Raw genomic sequence first — 22,484 nt, 5'->3', positions numbered from 1 at the left:
GCTGGCCAAAGTGCTCCTCAACGTTTTCTAGGTTTTCAGCTTTACGCAAACCCCTCGTGGTTCCCGCTTTCTCCTCAACGACACGCATTTTGATCGTGGGCCCAGGCAGATCTGGATTCACCCCACGGGAAAGGAACAAAGCCCCCGTTCCTGGAACGGGGTTAGGATTTAAAACCTGGCCGAGCCTGTCGCCGGACAAATTCTCCGACGAGGTCTCGCCCGCCGCAGAAGCAGCACCAGATCCCTTGTTGTACTGGAAGTCAAGGGGGAGAACCCCCGAATCTAACTCCACATCTGGAACTAACGCATTAGGAACTGAAACCATTTGTTCAATCGAACAATCACCCTTGAGCATCCCCCGGCGGCGCAGTCGAAAATCCCGCAGCCTAGCCTTGAGAGTTGAATTAGCACAAAAATGTAAACCCAACTCACCTGGCCATGGAGGAGGATCAATGGCTCGTCGCTATGCCCGAACCGGTTGGGGAAGACGATCCACTGGCGACGCGGGGGCCAGGCGGTCCCCGCAGGGATGAACTCCGGTGGGATCCTGGCGATCCCCTCCCACGAAGGCGGCCTGATGTTGAGCCTCGAGGGGTTCGCCGTCTTGAAGTTCTCCCAGCGGGCGGCCTGCCGCGGATCTGACGATTCCGCCTCCTGAATCGCCCAGAAGAGGAGCTCCACATCCTCGCAACCATCGTCTCCGATGAAGCGCGCGCGCTCGACGAAGTTCGCATGGCGGAGGATGTGCATGTGGATCTCCCCCCACATGTCGCGGTCGGGGAAGCGCTCCATCACCACCCGCCTCATCTCGCGGCGAGCCTCCGGCGAGTGCGGATCGATCTCGGGTAGCGGCGCTGCAGCTGGCGGTGGAAGCGCCCGCGGCTCCGCAACCCGTGCCACCGGCTCCGCAGCTAGCGTCCTATTCACAGGTTGGTTCGTTCGGGCAGGTCTTTTTGTTAGGTGGAGAGATAATTAGTCAGTGATCGTAACGTGGCTTCGCGTGCATACGACTCCACGTGCATGGCTCCAAGAGACGGTTCCGTCGTGTAACATCGCCACATCGTCCTTTCCTTCCCAAGGTGCCGTGGTCCGTGGAACGAAGTACATCTACAGGATTAGCACAGGAGCGGTATCGCCGATCGACCGCAGCGGTGCTGCGCACCATGTCGACGCGTACGCTCGTCCTGTCCTGCGCCCCGTCTGCGTCCGTCCGTGCCGTGCGTGCGTGCGTGCTGACCACCTCTCTCCCCTCCCCTGGCGGTGCGTTCACCGGCATGCATGCGTCGCAGGAGCCGAGGCCAGGCAAGCCGTGGACGCGGTCACCGCACGGCAAGTCGGCACCCGCCCCCACGCCCGCCCCGCGTCCATCGAGGCCCCGCCACGTGCCCGCCCGCCCTCGCCGCTACCCGAGCCTGATCTGATCGATGTGCTCACTCACGCACGCACGCGCTCCCCCCGCTCGCCCACCCCTCATCACTCCAGTGCTACGGTTCGACAGACTTCCAGACACGGACACCATCATCCATCCACCGGCGACGCTTCCAGCTCCGACGAACCGCTCGGGACCCGACACCATGTCCATCTCGCTGCGCCTCGCCATCCCCACCGCGGCGCCCTGCCCCGCGCCGCCGCCGCGGGCGCGGGCGGCGCGGAATGCGGGCTGCTCCCCGCTCTCCGCGGCCGCCGTGCCGGTGCGGACGACGGCCGCGCTCAGGTCAGGCTGCTTTCCCGGGTCCCCTCGGCGCGCGCCGGCGCCCGCTCTCCTTCCGTGCGATTCGCTTACCCACCGCGCCGTCCGGTGATCTTATCGTCTTCCTGTTTGCAGGGGATGCGCCGCTCTGCCGCTGAGGCCGCAGCCGCTGGTCCGGCCGTGCCGGAGCCGGGGGAGCGCCGTCGTCTGCAGCGCCTCGGCGTACCTCAGCCCGCCCACCACGCAGTGGGTCTCCGTCGCGGCCGCCGCGTGAGTGCCTCGCCCCCCTCCCCTCCTCCTCGCTACCCAACCATAAAGCAGTACCTTTCTCCGGCACGATTTGCTCGCGCAGAAACGCACGAGCCTTTCCGTGCTCCGAATCTGTTCGCGCTTTTGCCCGCGAGGGCGGCGAATCCCATGCGCGGGTGTTGGTTTTCTCCTGCTGATGCTGGTGCCGGATTGTGAGATGCGCGATCCCTGTCACACAGATTCTGCAGTCTCTGTTGATGGTTACTCGATCAGAGCAGAGCTCAGATGACATTACGACAACTTTTGCATACTTTTTTTCTTAAAAGAACTGCTACTCCCTCCTATCCGAGTTAATTGACGCAGCTACTATACAATGTCCTCTATACAGTTGGTCTGTTGATCAATAACCATGCACATATATTTTCACGGCGAGTACACAACGCATCACGTGAATCCACAGCTCTAGGAGCTAGTCAGGTAGGAGCAACATTAACGCACTTCACAAGAACTAGATAGATAGTGTACTTGCAGCACCATGCGATGTGATGACGAATGATGCCAGCTTTTCGTTCTGCTTGCACTTGAACATAACTCCATGTGTTTAATAGCGCCACTTTGTATCACAGGACAGTGCATTGCATGGTTTTCGTATTAAAAAGTTTGAATGTCGTATTAGTCGAATGCAGAAATTGACCCAAGGTATCAATTCCAGTCACGTTAACATCATCAGTCTGTTGAACATAACTTGCAGGGGTTTCGGTCCAGTTGGTGACTTGCTTAGCTTGCCGCAGAACCGTAGTATATCTACTTTATGCTTCCGATGTATCATAAGTACTAGCACATATTCATGTTGCGACAATAACTGTCAACGCTGAGGTGGTAATCTTGCTTCAGATCTTGGATGAGTTACTGGGCCTGTTCAGGCCATGACTCCAAATTGTAATTGTTTTCTTGAGGACGGGCAATCTTGTATAACTGAAAGTGATACATTCTTTGAAAACTCAGCTCCTACTATTCTCACCTTGTAGATTTTTAATTCCGCAACATATTTGGTTTTGTCATAAAATGATTGGATTATTCTGAAGAAGTACAACCCCCCCTCAACGATTATTATTTGAGAATTTTTTATTACTCTTTTGTCTCTTGCAGAGTGCTATTGCTTGCTAAAGGCACAGGCATACACAAATCTTTCCTCGTGCCATTGTTTGTTCTGCAAGCACCTACCGCCGTAATCTCATGGATCAAGTAAGATTCTGCCATTTGGCCCAAAGAATTATCTGATGATACCTTTTCCCCTTTCCTTGCTATAGCTACTGGATGTTTATTCTTTTTGAGACAAGAACACTTACTTTTGGCCTACTTATCCTGTGGTGTCTATTCCTAATTTTAGGAGTGAATATGGACTGTGGACTGCTTTTCTTGCGCTTGTGGTGCGTTTGTTCTTACCCTTTCCAGGTAGAGTGACAAGGAAGATCCATACGTCCTGCCTAAAATCAATTGTGTTATTTGATGAGACATGGAACAGATATATGTTACTTACGCATGTGCTTCTGTCTATTGCAGGTGAGCTAGAGCTTCCGCTGTCAACGATGCTGGCAGTCAGCGTTGCCCCTTACCAGGTGATGAATGTGAGGTATGAAACATTCTCGCCATTTGGAAAGACATTAGCTGTACTGTTTGCCTACTGCTGCATATGTTAGGTTCTTAGCTTTTCAGTTTATGTCCTGGTTGCTGCTTTTTCCTCATTCTCTCCGGTCCTACTTCCTATCTACAGGGGAACTCAAGGTGGCGCGATAGTGTCGTTGGTACTAGCCGCGTACCTCGCCTTTCAGCACTTCACCAGGACCGGAGGAATAGGAAAAGCCTTCGATCAGGGATCGATAGTTGCGACCATGGCCATCATCTGTATCGCAGTTATCAATGTGATCCTGCTGTTCTGAGTTGCCAAGAGCTACTTCAGAGTGCAGATAAATAAAAAGAAACCTTGTAGCGCATCATCCTGTCAGACTTTGTAGCTTGTTTTATCGTAATAAGAATGACCTCTGAGTTGTGACATGACTGATAGTATATATCACCGTGTACGGTGTGGTTTGGGAAGTAGTTCTGTCTTTGTGTGATACAGTGTTAGTTTTCAGTTCTTCCTGATGGCCAGTTTCTCCCCCCTTTTGTCGATCTCTTGCTCATCTTGGCATCAAAAGTTTGGTATCAACAAAGCGTAGCAGTTTATTTGTTACTTTTTTGCCTTTTGCAGTGTGCTGTTGGTTTCTAAAGAGACAGGCATACACAAATCCTGGCTCATGCCATGGTTTGCACAGCAAGCACCTAGCAGTGTAATCCCATGGATCAAGTAAGACGCTGCTATTTGGTGCAAGGAGTTATCTGATACATTTCCCCTTTGTTTCACATAAGAATACTCTCTCTTGCCCTGCTTATACTATGGTATCAAATCCTCATGTTAGGAGAGAATATGGACTATGGACAGCTTTTCTTGCGATTTTGGTGCGCTTGTTCTTACCCACTCCAGGTAGAGTGACAAGGAGGATTCAAACATCAGGCTAACATTGAGTTGGATAATCGATAAAACATACAACCCGGGGTATGTTACTTACGGCGCATGCTTTATGTCTATGGCAGGTGAGCTGGAGCTTCCGCTCTCAACAATGTGGCTTATCATCATTGCTCCTTACCAGGTGATGAGTCTGAGGTATGAAACATTCTCCCTATTTTGGCTATACTGCCACTACTGTATCTGTTAGGGTATTAGTTCTTGCTCATTCGCTCCGATGCCTACCTCCCGTGCACAGGGGAACTCAAGCTGGCAGGATACTATCTTTGGCGATAGCTGTGTATCTCGCCTTTCAGTACTTCACCAGGAACAGAGGGTTGCGTAGAGCCTTCCGTCCGGGATCGATAGTCGCGACCCTGGCCATGATCTGCATCACAGTTGTCAACGTGATCCTGCTGTTCTGAGTTGCAAAGAGTTCACCCCTTGTTGTAGGCCTCGACTGTCGAGGGGAGGAGGAGCTACTCCAGAGTGCAATCTACTGATATATGTATCTTCATGTACGGTATGCTTTGCACAGTGGTTGTGTGTTCGTGTTCATTTATCCCTGACCCTCTTTGTTGATCCTCTTGTTTGTCTTTGCACCAGAACTTTGGTATCAACAGATCTCAGCAGATTGTTCGTGCGCGATGGAGTCGCGCAGGTAGGGATGGGGCTTTGATTTTAGTTTTTTTTTCTGGTCCATAACAATTTCACACCCATCTCTTATATTTTGACGACAATTTTTGTCGACTCGGGCACAATCAAACTCAAAGGAGGGACAAAAAGGAGCAGGAAAAGTGAGGAGCCCCTTGATATAAGAATGTACTCCCTATTTGGCATACGATTTTCTCTGAAGCCAAAATTTTCAAAGGTTTCATGGTTTGACCTAGTTTATGGGAAAAATATTTAACATTTATAAACAATTAAATATACCACATGCATATCCTATGAGAATGCATTTCATGATGTATTTGATGATATTGATTCTGTATTGTTGATGTTGACGTTTTTTCTATAATTTTGGTCAGGCTTTAAAGCGTTTGACCTGAGTAAAAAAATGCACATGCCTTTGCAAACCAAAAAGGAGAGAGTAATTAAAATGCATATGCCTTGGCAAACCAAAAGGGAGAGAGTAATAATATAAATAAAGATATTGTCAGTGGAAGATGAGTTATTCGATCACTTTATTTTTTGCGGGGAGTTCTTCGACTTTGGTAAACCATCATAGACCGTGGATGATCGATGATTGATGGTGAACGCTACTTGAAATCCCAGTTCCTCATCATATCGCCTTGAATTCGACATGTTTTACGCTCTATGATATGAGCGGTAGTTCGACGATAAGGCGTGAAAACAACCGGGATGATGGGGCTCGATAACATACATCATCTTAAATTTGGAAATTTTCAAATTCCGGAAAAAAGAGAGCCTACCCCCCGTGTTTCGTTCCTCAAATAGGGATGAGCGTATGCGTGTGTATATGGGCGCTTGCTTCTGTACTGTGTTCAAGAAAATATGCGGCGATGGCTTTTGAATCGACCCGGTCAAAAATCGATCGTCGTTTTGCGCTTCATCGGGCCCAAAAAGCGTCCGAATTAAAAAAAAAAGGAAGTTTCTGAAAGAGTTCTTTTGAATGTATTTTTTTTGGCAGGATGCTCCCTTTCACATTTACCCTTTTCCATTCCGTTCGTGGCAAAAAAAGAAAAAAAGAAAAAAGAAGAAAAGAAAAAAAAAGAGAAGGTGGAATCAGATTCAGTTACCAATCATAGACCGCGGCTCTCCACCGTCCCTTGCATTTCTTCGCCGATTCCTCCTCGTCGCCCTCCCCCCTCCCCTGGCGACCTACCACCGCCGCCCGGCCACCGCCGTGCCCTAGCCCCGCCTCGCCGCCGGCGGCCTCGCTCCCCAGACCCCTCCCTCCCTCCGCCTCCCACGCGTCTCCGTCGCCTCCTCCGCCTCTGACGCGCGTCCGCGTCCCGCATCGCCGCGACCCCGCCCGATCCCGAGGTACGAGCTCCAGCGAATCGCCAGGCCCTCGCCGCCGCCCGCGAATCTCGTGCGCGCCGCCTAGATCCGTCCCCCGGTAGGCCTCAGACGAGCGGCGGTAGCTCTGGCCACGTGCCTCGCCTCCCCTTCCAGCGCCTCGCCAGGAACGGGCGGGCGGAATTTCGGGGCACCAGAGTTTCGGCCCAGAGCTTGATTGGTTCGTCAGTTATATGCTTGAGGAGCTTGTCCGACGGAGTAGCTCATTGGTTGGCCGGAGAGAGGGACATCATTCGTGTGAGCAGTGTCTCTGTTCCCTGCACTGGGTTGTGTGGCAGGTCATGCATCAGACCCAAGTGATCGCAGATCTTGTCGTGGTATCATTTAGCATTCCTGATTGTTGATTTGCCATGCATAGCGAGGATAAATCGTGCTGTACTTTGTTACTTGTTGGCTTCAAGCACTTCTACTGAAGTCCGAAAAACTTATGTACAAATGTCGGGTGCAGGTTGACTGCCTTCATCCAGTCCTGTCAAGGACAATGGCCCTATTCAGAACGTTGCCACTTTTGCAGTTATATCATTTAGCACTCTTCTTTTTCTGAAAAAAAATTTAGCACTCTTGAAATGTTGATTTGCCGTAGACGGAGAGGTTAAATCGTAGGTGCTGTTCTTTTTTTTTTTTGGTTGGCTTCAAGTACTTCTGTTGAAGTCCTGGGGTATACTTATGTACATTTGTTGGGTTCAGGCTTACTGCCTTCATCCAGTCCTGTCAAGGACAATAGTCCACTTTTGCAGTTATTGCTTGTCCCACTCCCAGTACCTGACCGAGCAACAACCTTGGTTCAAGATGGTATGCCGGTGTTAGGTTTGACGTCAGGACTTAGAAACGCTACTGCAAGACCTGTTGAAGAGCTGGGCCAGTATTAGTTGGTGTCTGGTTCCCTTTTCGAAAACAGAGATACCCCAGGATCAGGATGGGTTATGCAGTTTTATTTACCTCCATTTTTCCAAAGTAAATTTTGTATGTCTTATTACATTGACTTCCCAGTATGTGTTTATGTAAACATGTTCTTTGTACTGCTACATTATGGTTGAAATGTCAATATCTTCCCAGAATATGCTTCAGATTTCTTTCTAATTTGCCTATGCCCTGGCGTGTTTTATGCCTACTAATTTTGATGGCATTGAGATAAATTATCTGATAGAAATCTATCTTCTTGTAGCTTGTTTGAGCATCCATTCGTACAGTATGTCGGAGAAGCCATCTGATGATACGACTGGCCAGGTGAGGCCTGAAGGAGATGTTTCTGATGTGAAAGTGGAAACTGCCAACCAGGATAAAGGAAATGAGATGCCATCAGCACAGCAAGAGGTATCATCTTTTGTTAACAAGTGTACTGCTTAACCTTGTGTGCTTGCATGTTTCCATCTGTACGATTTTACTAATTTACTTTCTATGTAAAACTGTCAAAAATATATCCATAAGCACAATCCGACTTTACCAAGTATTTGCAGGAAGCAGTAATCAAGAAAAAGTATGGAGGAGTACTGCCCAAAAAGTCACCACTCATATCCAAGGTATCATTGCCTTCAATATATTACTACCTACTACTGTTAAATGTTTATGTCATCTATGTATAAAGCAGTCAGGGAAGATAAATTAATTTTAGCCCCATATCCATTAGTTTCACCTGTGTTAAAATGTGTTATCAGGACCATGAGCGAGCTTACTTTGATTCTGCTGATTGGGCTCTGGGAAAGGTATTGTACTGTTCTTTTCGGAAGTTATATGGATTTTGAGGAAGCAATGCAACACCTACGCGATCTTGCTCACCTGATCGTTTGGTTTCCTGCAGCAAGGAGGACATCCTCAAAAGCCTAAAGGGCCGCTTGAAGCACTTCGACCGAAATTACAGGTGCTAAAACTGGCACTCATTGTTTGCATGATTGTGCTTACCTTGTATTATACCACTGTTGATACTGTATCTGTTTGACATTATCCGCTAGCTCTTTCATTAGTGTATTTGCTGGTCTTTCTATTAACCCAATAGATACATATCCATCTTTTGGTATAGTGTTTAAAATGAACTCAGTTCAAGGTACCTGCCCGCTAGTCCTGTTAGTAATTCTTTGCTTGTGGAGCTGATTTTGTTATCAGACGTACTACACTACTACTGTTGATACTTTCTCCGTTTGGCACCAGCTGCTAGCTGGTCCATTTGCGCATTTGGGAGTCTTTCTAACAATCCAATAGATGACATATCCAGTTTTTTGGCCCAGTATTTAAACTAGATTCAGTGTCAATTACACGTTTTGTCACCTCATTCTTGTTAGTAAGTCTTTGCTTGTGGAGCTATCCTTTTGCTGTCAAAAATGTGGTAATAATTATGAAATTAACTTGCATGCTACACTGAATTTATTTGGTCGCTTACATCTTCCTCGATGTTCCTGCAGCCTACCCAGCAGCAAGCCCGTTCACGCCGATTCCTTCATGCATCTACTGACAGCGACGGTACTTCATATTTACAAGATACCAAGCAAGCAATCCAGTACATTTATCTTGCCATCCTCACAAGCATCGCTTTGCCATCTTTGCCATTGCAGAGGGCGCCAACTCGCCTATGGAGGTGACGACCCCGACCCAGGAGTCCACCGAGGAGGCCAAGGCGGCCGAGAACAAGGAAGCCACCGAGTAGCTCCCATGGCCTTTTTTGAACGGAACTATGCCATTTGCTGCGCCCATGCCGTCTCGTTGCAGTAGTAATAAGTATTCTGGACGTCGTGTAACGCCTGCTGAATTTTGAACTGAAGTGTCGCAGACATGCCGTTATCCACCGCGCTATGCCATTCCATGGCTGTTGATGCCTGTAACAGTTCGGTATGGGATCGAGAACATTATGATGATGTCGCACCGAGTGTCGTCCGGGTCGGACAGAATAAAAGCATGAGCCTGAAACTTATACTGGTACTGTGTTGAACGTCGAACCGGCTGCTGCCTGCTGTCTGAACTCCCCCGCTGTAAGGTTTACCGTTTGAATTCCGTGGAATTTCATGAAGGGATCGTGTAATTCATGTTTGGTCTGTTGGTGTATGGTGTCTTGGAACCCTAGTGCTTTTGCTTGAAATCGCCGAATTCCAAACGTGTTCATGACATGATTTCAAAACATGGTCCGAACTTATATAACAAGATAACTGGAGGACGTTTTTTCTGGACTTGTAGGAAATCCAAGCACTGCCAATCACCTAAAATCTGTTTTTGTTTTTTGTTTTTGAAAAGAACGTAGCCAAAAGTTGAGAGATCTGATTTCATTTCCATGTATACAAAAAAAAAAACAGAGATCTGATAAAAAAATTAGTCAAGAGATATCCGATCGATGATATTTTTTCATGTGGAGAAATATTCCACTTGTTTAACGGGCTGGAATCGGACGCCGACACGATGACAAGTGGGCCATCGGCCCGGTAGAGGCCTCTCAAGTATATATCAGAAAATAAATATTCGCTTACCCAAACCCTAAAGCCCCCTCGTCCCGTCCTCCTCCTCCGCATCTCAACCCTAACCAAACCCACTCAACCCTCGCGCCGCCGCCTCCGGATCCATCCGCATCGCCGCCGCCGCCGCCGCCGCCGCGAGCATGGGCTTCGACGTGGGCGTCGTCCCCTTCAACCCGGACGGCTGGGGCCCTCCCGACTTGCCGGGCGCGGCGCCGCTGCTGGGCGGGGCCGTCGCGACGGCCTCGATCCCCTTCGCGCCCTTCTCCCGCTCCGACAAGCTGGGCCGCATCGCCGACTGGACGCGCAACCCGGGCCACCCGGGCGCGCACGGCCACCACGGCGCGGCCGCCGCCTCCCGCGACTCGGTCTTCGACTTCTCCTCGGCCGACGACTCGCTCGCCGCCGCCGCCGAGGACTCGTCCTTCAGCCTCGTCGACGCCAAGCCGCCGCCCAAGCACCCGCGCTTCGGGCCCAAGTGGCGCTTCAACCAGCGGCCCCAGCTCCCCCAGCGCCGCGACGAGGAGGTCGAGGCCAAGCGCCGCGAGGCCGAGAAGGAGCGCGCCCGCCGCGAGCGCCACTACCAGAACCACCGCTCCCACCACCACCAGGGCTTCCGCGGCAACCAGCAGAACACCGCCAAGCCCTCCGTCGACATCCAGCCCGACTGGACCATCCTCGAGCAGATCCCCTTCGCCAACTTCACCAAGCTCTCCTTCGCCGTCGCCGACCAGCCCGAGGACCTGCTCGTCTGCGGCGCCGTCGACTCGTACGACCGCGCCTACGACCGCGTCAACCCCAAGGCGGCCCGCCGCCTCGAGCGCTTCAAGAACCGCCAGTTCTTCAAGATCACCACCACCGACGACCCCATCATCCGCCGCCTCGCCGAGGAGGACAAGGCCACCGTCTTCGCCACCGACGCCATCCTCGCCGCCCTCATGTGCACGCCCCGCAGCATCCTCTCCTGGGACATTGTCGTGCAGCGCGTCGGCAACAAGCTCTTCTTCGACAAGCGCGAGGGCTCCCAGCTCGATCTGCTCACTGTCAACGAGACTGCGCAGGAGCAGCTCCCTGAGAACAAGGATGACATCAATTCCGCGCCGGCCCTTGCTGTCGAGGCCACCTACATCAACCAGAACTTCTCGCAGCAGGTGCTGGTGCGTGATGGCGAGAAGGTTACCTTTGATGAGCCTAACCCGTTTGCCTCTGAGAATGAGGAGGCGGCGCCTGTTTGCTACCGTTATCGCCGCTGGAAGCTGGATGATGATATTAGCATCATTGCCCGCTGTGAAGTGCATGCTGCTGGTGTTGATCCCAGTGGTGCTCGCCAGTTCCTCACGCTTAATGCACTCAATGAGTTTGATCCTAAGATTACTGGTGTTGACTGGAAGCAGAAGCTCGAGTCCCAGCGTGGTGCTGTGCTTGCTACAGAGCTCAAGAACAATGCCAACAAGCTCGCTCGCTGGACTGCCCAGGCTTTACTTTCTGGTGCTGACATGATGAAGTTGGGTTATGTGTCACGTGTGCACCCCCGCGACCACTTCAACCACTCCATACTCACTGTGATGGGCTACAAGCCAAGGGATTTTGCTACCCAGATCAACCTCAACACTGCAAACATGTGGGGCATTGTCAAGTCGATTGTGGACATCTGCATGAAGTTTGAAGAGGGAAAGTATGTGCTTGTGAAAGATCCTGCCAAGCCACAGATGAGGATTTATCAGGTTCCTAATGATGCATTTGAGAATGATTATGTTGAAGAGCCACTTCCAGAGGAGGAGCAGATTCGTCCGGCTACAGATGATGTCGATGCTACTGCACAGGAGATGGATGCTGCTGCCGAGGCAGAGGCTAATAAAGCAACTACTCAGGGTGGTGAGGGTGAGAAGAGTGCAGATGCTGCTGCTGCTTGAAGGGTATAATGGGCCATCTTTGCTTTATCTAGATAATGTGTCTTTTCTGTTTTATGACCTGTTTTTGTGGATTAAAGAGTTGAACTGCCTTGTCTTGATACAGTGGTCTTGTTTTGGTCCATGAGAAAACTTGGTACTCTTAAATTTCATGCTTAGATGTGCTAAGCTTAGCACCTACCGTTTTGGATTAATGACTATTCTGGTAGTTGAATATTGATTATATGTGATTGATCTGCTGTATATGTTTTAGCCATTGTGTATGCATGTCTGTTTTTTAAGCCTTTCACCGAATGCATCATGAAAACCTTCAGATTACCCTGCGTTGTCTTGCAATTTCCATGCTCTGCGGCAATGGCTAAGCTTGTTGCTGTTTGTTTGTCTTTGTTGCAATTGTATATGGGTTGAGAGTGCTTTTGAACCTGTATCTGTTAAAACGTTTTTTATGTATTGCTGACAGTTTTCCATCCTATACCAATTTTCCTCTCATTTCAAATTTAATAGCTTGTTTAAGCCTTTATATGCTTTCTTCAACAATCACTTTCCTCATCTAATCTGATACTTCTGTGTATTTTTGCTCCATTGTTGTATGTTTCCATGACAGCATAAGAATATGCTGGCCTTTTCTGTTCTTCGTATGTGATGAATGCTTCTGAGTCTATCTGCATTGCATGCGAATTTGTTTCACCTTTTTCCCCTTGTTGCTGGCTAAGTGTGTATCGGTTAAGTACGTTTTGCTGTTTATTACTTGCTGGCTAAGTGTGTATCGGTTAAGTACGTTTTGCTGTTTATTACTTGCTGAAAGTGGGCTGTTGTGTTGAGCTTGATAGTCTCTTTTGCCAACAATCATTTTCCTCTCATTATCCTTCGTATGCAGATTACTTTGAGTTGTCTTGCAATTTCCATGCTCTCCGGCGATGGCTAAGCTTGTTGCTGTTTGTTCGTCTTAGTTGCAATTGTATATGGGCTTTTAAACCTGCATCGGCTTAAAACAGCTTGTTTAGGCCTTTATATGCTTTCTTCAACAATCACTTTCCTCTCATCTAACCTGAAACTTCTGTGTATTTTTGTGCCATTGTTATGTTTCCATGACAGCATAGGAATACGCTTGCCTTTTCTGTTCTTCATATGGGACGAGTGCTTCTGAATCTACTCCCTCCGTTCCAGTTTTAGTTCAAATTTGAACTAAAACCATGACGAGTAAATCGGAACGGAGGGAGTATCTGCATTGCATATGAATTTGTTTCGCTTTTTTCTCCCTTGTTGCCTTTGCCGGCTAAGCCTGTATTTCTTGCTGAAAGTAGGCTGTTGTGTTGAGCTTGATAATCTCTTTTGCCAACAATCATTTTCCTCTCATTATCCTTCGTATGGGATGAGTGCTTGATAATGTCTTCTTCTATGCAATTCTTAACTTCTGGACATTGTGGTTTTTGTTGTAGCTGAGACTACCTCATTCCAGCGTGTAAAGCATGCCTGCTTTCACTAGAAACTGCAGGATTTTGTGTCCGGAGCATGATGCAATTCTGTGTGCTTGTTTGTTAACCTGTTGTCTTTTTGTCCGTTCTTCTCGTGGGATTTTGCATCGGGTTATACTAGACGGTGACGATTGATAGTTGTATCTGATGTGTTCATGCGTTTTGAAGTAAGTTTGCTTCTGCTAGTTGTTTCTGGTTTGTTAGTGGCCAAGGATTAGACTAAATTAGGTGATGCGCAGCACCGTGCTACCAGGGCCACCAAGCTGCTGCGTCGCAACACGGCGGACGTGTGCTGCCCCATGCTCAATTTCTCTGACGAAATGTTCAGCGCAGCCTCTGTTCTCTGAATAATTGCACATGCAAATGCTGAAGCTTTGCTAATCCGTTAGTGCTGGATCTGTGCAAATCCCCTGTATTTTTTGAGGATTATTGGCCGGTGGTGATGAAAACAATGAAAATCTGAATACACAACTGCTAATTCCATGCGCAGACAAAATGTTGGCACAAAGCCCATAAATTGACTAACATCTTTGTAAAGTTTTGCACAATTTCAGCTTAATAAAATATTGGCACATGAACTTGTAGTTTCAGATAAGCAACTACTACCTCTGTTTGGGTCCCACGGACCGAAACACATGGAAGTAGGTGCGATATAACCGAAAGTGCCTTTCTGCTCCATCGAAAAAAAAAATTCAAAAACAATTCAAAAAATTCCAAAAAAATTCTCAGAGAAACATTGACAAAATTTCCAAGTGCTTGCAAAAATTCATCATGAAATCACATTCTTGTAAGGCGTGGCAAAAAAAACAAATTCAGCCTCCAAAATGCTTTGAAAGTAGCATTTTCAGAGTACCGATTTTGTTTTTTTTGCCGCGCTTTCTAAAAATGTGATTTCATGACGAATTTTTGCAAGCACTTGAAACTTTTGTCAATGTTTCTACCAAATTTTTTTTGGAATTTTTTGCGATTTTTTTTGCGATTTTACTGTTCACCCGAGCTCATATGAGCTCGGGTGCAGAAACTCCATGTCCCGATATAACCGCACCGAGATATTCTAGCATAGCCAACGGCCAATGATCTTCGCCCGTAGTTACTGGGGGGATTTGATTGTTTGCCGCCGTTTACTGAGGACGGGGCGTCGACCCGTTGGCTGGGCAGCTGAGGTTGCTGCCAGCCCACCCGAGTTCAAGTCCCGGCTTGGACGCGTGGTGCTCGCGAAGTTTCTCCTATAAATAAATGCCAACAAGGGTTAGCCCTTGGGTTGGTCTCATTTTGCAATGTTGTGGCCCAATGTATGATGGGTTTGCTTACTTGCCGGCGGTGGGCACTAGAGGTGGCATCATTCTGGCGTGGGATTCTTCGGTGGTCAACATCTCTAACCACGTGTGCGACACCAACTTCATCACGGCGTACGTGGCACCGTTGGAGGGGAACCCGTGGTGGCTTTCTGTGGTGTACGGGCCTCAAGATGATAACGAGAAAATCCAATTTTTGGAGGAACTTTCTGCGAGGCGCATGCTTTGCCCTGGTCCATGGCTAGCAATTGGTGATTTCAACCTTATCCTTCAGGCCTCTGACAAAAACAACTCGTTGTTGGATAGGATGATGATGAGTAAATTTAGGAGGTTTATCGACGACGATGGTCTGAAGGAGCTCTTCCTCCACGGCCGACAGTTCACTTGGAGCAACGAAAGAGAAGTCCCTACTCTGACTAAGATCGATCGAGCGTTCGTGTCGGTGGACTGGGAGCTTGAGCATCCCGACTGCATGCTTCAGGCTTTGTCAACTGCGACTTCGGATCACTGCCCGCTCCACTTGGCTTTAGATGATCACCTACAGCCGCACAGAAGATTTTGCTTTGAGGCATTCTGGACCAAGTTGGAGGGCTTTGAGGAGGCAGTCACGGAGGCCTGGATCTGTGATCTGGACATAACGGAGCCTTTCCATTGCCTGGATGTGTTGCTGCGTAACACTGCACATCATCTTACGGCATGGGGTCAGAAAAAAGTTGGGAATGTCAAGTTGCAGATTGCAATCGCGAATTGGGTGATCTTGCAGTTGGACAGAGCCATGGACCATCGTGTTCTTTCTGCTGGTGAGCGGTGGCTGCGCAACAATCTGAAGCTGGCGTCCCTGGGGCTGGCATCGCTTGAATGCATGATTGCCCGTCAGCGCTCTCGGATTCGTTGGCTTTGTGAAGGGGATGCCAACACCAAACTATTCCATCTTATGGCTAATGGCAGGAGACTAAGGAACTTCATCCCGGCGCTGCACCTTGGCGATCAGATCATCACAGAGCAAGAGGGCAAGGAGGAGGCGTTCTATAACGCGTACAAGGAGTTGCTGGGCACGTACCAATCCAGAGACCTAACCCTCAACCTGGATTTCTTGGGGGTGGAGCCTTTAGATCTGCATGAGCTGGATAACATCTTTACCGAGGAGGAGATCTGGACGGTTATCAAAGGTATGCCATCGGATCGCGCGCCCGGTCCGGATGGATTCATTGATCTCTTCTTCTGCAGAGCTTGGAAGATCATTAAGGAGGATGTCATGGCTGCGATTCACAAATTTTAGTTGGGTAATGGCCGGGGTTTTGGCAGGCTTAATCAGGCCATTATCACTCTCATCCCCAAGAAACCTGATGCTTGCAGAATTGGAGATTTTCGGCCAATCAGCCTACTTCATAGCATACCCAAGATTAACTCTAAGTTGATGGCTTCGAGGCTCTTCCCACGTATGGGAGATTTGGTGAAAGTGAATCAGTCGGCTTATATCCGTGGGAGGAATATTCACGACAACTTCCTCCTGGTAAGACAGTTGGCTCGAAATCTGCATAAAAGAAAGGCGAAAGGTGTCATGATCAAGCTCGATATTTCACGCGCCTTTGACTCCATCTCCTGGTCTTTCCTATTTGAGGTGCTGCGAGCCAAAGGCTTCTCTGAGCTTTGGGTGTCGAGGCTGGCTAAGCTGCTCACCACAGCCAGCTCACGGGTGATTGTCAATGGCTGCCAAAGCAGGAAGTTCAGACATGCAAAAGGGCTACGCCAAGGGGACCCGGTCTCCCCTCTTCTGTTTGTCATTGCCATGGATACTCTCTCCTCGATGATGATCAAGGCTCAGCAGATGATGGCCATCAGTGCGATGCCAGGATGCACTCCTCTTCAGAGACTCGATTTACGCAGACGATGTAATCCTTTTTATCAGGCCCACAATCAGCGACCTTTGCTTTGTCAGAGAGGCTTTGCAAATCTTCGGCAGAGCGTCAGGTTTACATGTCAACTTTGCCAAGTCTTCGGCGATCATGATCAGATCTGAGGAAGCTGACACGCTGCGAGTTTCACAAGCTTTACCTTGGCGCATGGATTCCTTCCCATGTAAATATCTGGGGCTACAACTTTCGATCAAGCAGCTCACGAGAGCAGAGTGGCAGCCTATTGTCGACCAAGTGCTCAACTTCCTTCCGGGATGGCAAAGGGGGCTGGTCACGAGGCCAGGGAGACTGATTCTGGTAAACAATGTGGTGCGTGCTAGGCCTACGCATCATCTCATGATCGCTGATGCTCCCAAGTGGGCACTGAATCAGGTTGATAAGGCATGTCGGGCTTTCTTTTGGGCTGGTTCGGAGCAAATCCATGGAGGCAAATGTTTAGTGGCTTGGCAGAAAGTTTGCCATCCCAAACAACTTGGAGGGCTCGGAGTGATCGACCTCAACAGGCAGGGGTTGGCTCTTAGATTGCGCTGGGAATGGTTGAAACGCACGGATCAGGGGAGGCCTTGGCAAGGTCTCTCACTCGTGATGGATAAACAGACTCAAGCGGTGTTTACCAGCCTTGTGCAATGGAGCATTGGAGATGGAAGGAGCATTTTATTCTGGAAAGATAGGTGGCTCAATGGATCCACCGTGGCTGAGCTGGCGCCTATGGTCCGTGCACAGGTGCACACACAAGTGGCCAACCGGAGGACGGTCTCGGAGGCTTTGCAGCTCCATCGTTGGGCCAATGATGTTTGTGGGGAGTTATCGGCTGATGGCATGGTGCAGATTGTTCGGTTATGGGAGATCATGATCAATATTCAGCTTGATCCGGCACTTTCAGACGTTCCTACTTGGAAGTGGAACAATCTTGGGGTGTACTCCTCGGCATCCACCTATGCGATGTTGTGGGAAGGGAGTATCGGTTTCGCCCTGGCAAAAGCGATCTGGAAGTGTTGGGCGCCTCTCTCTTGTAAGCTGTTTATGTGGCTAGCCACACATTATCGTCTCTAGACAGCTGATCGTAGATTCAGACATGGGCTACAGGAGGAGCGCTCACCATGCTTCATCTGTGCTCAAGATGAAGATACGGTGGACCACATCCTTATCCAGTGCGTGTTCGCTCGACAAGTGTGGCACCGGTGTTTTCTTTAGGCCAGAGTGGATACCTCACTGATCCCTACGTCGAGGGACACCCTGGAGGCCTGGTGGATGGCTTGTCGCGCTCGTATCCCTGCTGAGCATAGGAAAGCGTTTGACTCGTTGATCATGTTGATCTCCTGGCAGCTTTGGAAGCAGAGGAATGGGATCTTGTTTGGCCCGCGTACCTCAATTGATACGGTGCAACACTTCACCTCGCAGATTTTCGAGAGTTTACGCACTTGGATGTTGGCAGGAGGCCGAGGAGTCAGCATCTTCTGTGAGTAGTAGAGTTTAGTTTCAGGAGTGGAGTTGGGGGTCCCGGGCAATGGTCTTGTCGTGTGCTAGGATATGCCTCCTTTTTGTAAAACTTCTTGTACATATTTCTGCCTTCTATAAAGCTAAGGTACGCGATTGCGTACTCTCAAAAAAAAAACATTGTAATTGATCAGGTGCCACCCCTTAGTTTGCATTTCTTTCTTTTGCCACTTTTGTACAACACAAATAATCTTTGCAAAGGGAAAACAACTTGAGTGCACAAAACAGAGGGCAATTTTGCCCTTTTACCTGTTTGACTAAAACAGGCAGCCTGCTCCCCAAATCGGGATGAACTCTGGCTATGCTCACTCCTGACACAGCCGTCACCGCTCTACTGCTCCACGGAGGCCCCTGCTGCCCCGTCACCACCTTCCCTTCTTGCTCCCATTGCTTCTCCTTGCCTTCCCCTGCTGCTCCCGGTGTCTCCACATGCTGCTCCTGCCGGCCGCCGGGGCTCCCCTTCTCAACGTGCTGCTCCTGCTGCTGCTCCAAGGACTAGCTCATTTTGCAGCAGCAGCAACGAAGAGCCAGCAGCAGAAGCAACGCAGAGCCACCGGGACTCCCTCATGCGTCTCTCAGCGCATGATTACTTGCTCTCTCTCCCTTGCATGCAGGGCAACGTTTTACTTTTTGCATGGTGCTCAAGGCAATGGCCTTGGTGCACTTGTGGTTTGCACGAACGAGCGCTGATGTTGAGTAATCTGAAGGTTGAGACGCAACCGGAGGAGGGTGAGCAGCAGCCGGCAGAAGCCGCCGACGGAGGAAAGGGCATGGCTCAAGTCGCCATTGAGGAAGGGCCCGTTGTTGCCGGCAAAGGGAACGACATGGCTTGAGTCGCCACCGGAGGAGGGCTCGACGCTGCCGACGGTGGACATGTTGCTGCCGACGGAGGGCAAGGACTAATGGCCCCCGGAACACGATTCTCCATTGCGACGTACTCATAGATTGGAACGTGAACCGATCCAAGGGATACGCACAAAGGATTTTTACTGCTTGATGATGGATAAGTTAGGGAGTTATCCGCTAATTGCATTTAAGTACGTGGATGCTTAGGGATCCCGCCTTTAATATCTGGCGTCCATTATAGATCTGATGGCTCATGTAGGAATTTTGAATTTTTTATTGGATACTTCGCCTTCTGTTATTTTCGTTCCTGTCTTTAGAGCTAATGGTTTTTGAAGGTTGAATGATGATCACAAGTGTCACCCGCAAAAAAAGAAAAAGAAAAAGAATGATGATCACAAGTGCATAGTTAATATGATCAAATAATGATTACTTGAAGAAAAATAATCTTTTGCTCCTATGTGACGACCTTTCAACCTCACATTTTTTAGGAGAACCAAACAATTTTGTTTGTAGTAGTTTTTTTTTGCATTTTACATGTAGAACTCTACATTAATAAGGTGTAGAAAATGGAGGGCAAAGAAAAATAAGCTGCAGAGTGATGGTACATGAACAACTACCTGTCAATATAAGTACATTGATAAAGGACATCATGTACTTACAAGAACAATGCAGAGCTAAAAAAATTCATTGGCATTGGATATATTCTACACTAATGTAACCATTCATACAGATCAGATAATTTGGAGCGAAAATTGATAAGCAAGCTATCATGCATACTGCTGTCACATAATGAACCAGGTATGTATGCAAGTACAGTGATACAGGACAACAGGTACTAACAAGAGCAAAGCAGCGGGCATCATATTTGCGATATCCTGTCGTTCTTTTCAAACCGGAATTCTTCTTCGAGCTGATTTCCTGCAAAAAAGATCTGTAAGGCACATGCGGAAAAGTAGAAGTTCAAATTGTTATGTGATTTCATAAACAGTACCTCATCCTGGAACGAGACCAGTGCATAACAAGGTTTTTCCATTCAATGTCTTCTAAATTTAGCACAACAAACTTCACCGGAAATTCGTTTATAGACTTGCCATCAAAGTGTGATTTCCTCAGGTAACACCAATACTGCTGCAATGCTTCCTTGAAAAGCACAAGCAAGCTTTGCTCATCATGACTATCCAGATTGACCCTCACCTAGTTACAACAATGTAATGTAAATCATTGATGTATTCGATCAGCAGAAAACAGGAAAATAATAACCATGAATAATGGCACTTACACGTAAGTTGGACAGGAAGATGTGAAAATGGTGTTTGTCTTCACTATAATCTTCCCATGATGGGAATATATGCACGTAGTCCCTAACAACATTGAAAGCATTGTCTTTTAAACTGGGAATAAATGAAATGGAGTTCCAATCTGCAGGAATTGGCCGTCTCTGCAGTTGGGATAGGTCTTCGGCCGGTGGACTTGTTATACTTTTTGCTGGAGTGGGATTTTTCTGTGGTACGACAGGTGCTATGGCAAATGAAATTGGTATACCTTTTGCTGGAGTGCAGGTCCTGTGTGGTGGGGCTAGTGGTGTGGCTAGTGAAGTATGGGTACAGTCTGCTGGAGTCGATCCTATGTTTTGTGTCACTGGTTATACAACCAATATAAGTGGGGCGCTGTCTGATTTCTCCGGCACCACCACGTTTTTCAATGACTTTGCTGGTGCTCCTTCAGGTTCGGCAATCACCCTCTTCCTTTTTGATGTCTGATGCACAAAAACAACATTTGAGTGGAAAAACATGGTATGACGACAGATGTAATATGTATTGATAATGGATGGGCATGGCATCTCGAGTTATATGATGAGTAAACTAAGCAGATGATGGTGCAACAAAGTAGAAGAAATGCAAGACAACATATGCAAGATACGCGCAATCAATAAAACCTTGCCAAATTAGAACAGACACCTTGATGGGTGAACAGGACGGGCCATCTGCCTTTGACTCGAGGTTAGAATAGTCATTAGGATGATATTCTGAACAAGAATCAACAGGTGGGGAGCGTACGAGTTTCATTGCTTCCAGAATGGCACTCAATGCCTGGGTGCCAATTTTGTAAGTCATTGCAGTGTTCCACAATATTCTTCTGATGCGCGGATTCTGATATTCACTGTAATTGCGTATAATATCTGAGAACCATGAAAACATAAATAGTTGTGAGATTATCTTTGTAATGCAGATGATATTCTAATATATGGGCGCCCCTGTAAACACTTATGTGCTATAACTGGATTCTGATGAGAGAGCTCATGTGTGCTATAATATCGTGCGTGCATTTATATAATCTGGCACAAGTACACAAAAAAATAGGCTCCAGAAGTAAGGATAGCTGGCAGATGATAGGTTCATAATATACTGTATAGATAGTTTATTGCCAAACCATGATAACAAGAGCACACAACAACTAGGCAGATCATAGTGTACATAACAGGGGTACACCATAACCACGATATATAAATCGGGAAAGTGGAACTGGCTTGAAAATATGGTGTTCTATTGCCGCTAGTAATTGAAAGCCTATCGATCGCGTACATGCCAGCACTATCGAACATGGTAAAGAAGAGCAAGCAGATTTTGGATAATAAAATGTTGGTTGCGCAGTGCCTACACATGATGAACCAGAGCACATTAAGAATGCAACTCCTAGCTGTCTCTCGACCATTTCAGGCGGTCGGATGAAGATCCTACGTCTCCTAACCCTTCTTCTTCCTCGTGTGTGATTCTTCCCATACAGAACACCGCACGGGCCGCCGGCCGGACCACCGACCCCCACCGCCCCCCACCGCCTGTGTTCCTCCGCCACCCCCACCCCCCACTCGCGTCGAGTTTTCTTCGTTCGGCGAGGCCCCACAACCACCCGAGCCCCTTGGATCACACCGGCGAACTCCGGCGAGCTATGAAAAATCGACTGACCCAATTTTGAAATTTAGTCTACTGTGATTTAACTAGTGTGGAATATAAAAGGGGAAAACCATAAGCATTGGGAGTATAGTGTTGAGCGTGCCATGGCGGATCTGAAGGTGCAAACCAGACAAAGGCAACTTCGCAACCAAGACAAGAAATCAGAGTAAAGCAGTGGCGATTTATTTTCTTGCTGTGATAAATAAGTTGAGCAGATACGAAAGAGTACCGCCTCTGGTGCGGCACCGTGTACGCATCTGGTGAGAATTTGACGATGCTGCGGTAGCGATGGCTGTCGGCGGCGTGGAAGCAGATCTAAGAGGGTACACGGTGGTGGCGGGGCGTGGTGGACGAGACGGTCGTAGGAGCGGCGCCGGCAAGGTGGACGACGGCGGGGATGAAGCGAGAGGACGGGATGCAAGGATCCCGGTCCGAAGGCATGGATGAGAGAGGTCGATCTCTTGTAATGGACGGTGGCGTCGGGGTATCAACTCCGGCATGGTGGAGGAGGACGTCGGTGGATGGGGTGGCGGACGGCGGCGAACGGAGGAGGGTGGGGTGGAGAGGGTGTTTTGGCGCCCATGGAGTACGAATGGGGAAAAGGGAGATAGAGAGGAAGGGGGAACCATGTAG

At 48.6% G+C, this 22,484-nt stretch overlaps 4 protein-coding genes and 1 pseudogene across 5 annotated transcripts; all 5 read left to right on the top strand.

Moving 5' to 3' along the window:
* The first annotated feature begins 1,430 nt into the window (after nt 1–1,430).
* LOC119349593 (cold-regulated 413 inner membrane protein 2, chloroplastic-like) lies at nt 1,431–4,036 on the top strand. Its single transcript, XM_037617649.1, has 6 exons — nt 1,431–1,714; nt 1,826–1,960; nt 3,089–3,184; nt 3,330–3,394; nt 3,503–3,572; nt 3,714–4,036. The coding sequence occupies exons 1-6, from the start codon at nt 1,575–1,577 to the stop codon at nt 3,877–3,879; spliced, it is 672 nt and encodes a 223-aa protein (XP_037473546.1). The 5' UTR covers nt 1,431–1,574; the 3' UTR covers nt 3,880–4,036.
* A 110-nt stretch (nt 4,037–4,146) lies between these two features.
* On the top strand, nt 4,147–5,459 carry LOC119349595 (cold-regulated 413 inner membrane protein 1, chloroplastic-like). 2 transcript variants are annotated; one of them, XM_037617652.1, is made up of 5 exons: nt 4,147–4,286; nt 4,399–4,463; nt 4,574–4,643; nt 4,744–5,002; nt 5,091–5,459. In XM_037617652.1, the coding sequence occupies exons 1-4, from the start codon at nt 4,237–4,239 to the stop codon at nt 4,907–4,909; spliced, it is 351 nt and encodes a 116-aa protein (XP_037473549.1). In that variant the 5' UTR covers nt 4,147–4,236; the 3' UTR covers nt 4,910–5,002; nt 5,091–5,459. The 2 variants fall into 2 exon arrangements, with proteins under 2 accessions (XP_037473549.1, XP_037473548.1); XM_037617651.1 differs by having other exon boundaries at nt 4,744–5,007.
* An 860-nt stretch (nt 5,460–6,319) lies between these two features.
* Nucleotides 6,320–9,541, top strand: LOC119349594. Its single transcript, XM_037617650.1, has 7 exons — nt 6,320–6,491; nt 7,693–7,841; nt 7,985–8,047; nt 8,183–8,230; nt 8,326–8,385; nt 8,924–8,981; nt 9,074–9,541. Exons 2-7 carry the CDS (start codon nt 7,719–7,721, stop codon nt 9,163–9,165), a joined length of 444 nt encoding a protein of 147 aa, XP_037473547.1. The 5' UTR covers nt 6,320–6,491; nt 7,693–7,718; the 3' UTR covers nt 9,166–9,541.
* A 465-nt stretch (nt 9,542–10,006) lies between these two features.
* On the top strand, nt 10,007–12,123 carry LOC119349592 (eukaryotic translation initiation factor 3 subunit D-like). Its single transcript, XM_037617647.1, has one exon. The coding sequence runs from the start codon at nt 10,105–10,107 to the stop codon at nt 11,872–11,874; it is 1,770 nt and encodes a 589-aa protein (XP_037473544.1). The 5' UTR covers nt 10,007–10,104; the 3' UTR covers nt 11,875–12,123.
* Nucleotides 12,124–19,280: 7,157 nt separating this feature from the next.
* Nucleotides 19,281–19,370, top strand: LOC119351578 (annotated as a pseudogene).
* Nucleotides 19,371–22,484: the final 3,114 nt, after the last annotated feature.

Source organism: Triticum dicoccoides, chromosome 1B, assembly GCF_002162155.2.
Source record: "Triticum dicoccoides isolate Atlit2015 ecotype Zavitan chromosome 1B, WEW_v2.0, whole genome shotgun sequence".
Taxonomy (NCBI): domain Eukaryota; kingdom Viridiplantae; phylum Streptophyta; class Magnoliopsida; order Poales; family Poaceae; genus Triticum; species Triticum dicoccoides.
This window is presented reverse-complemented; position numbering and strand designations above follow the sequence as displayed.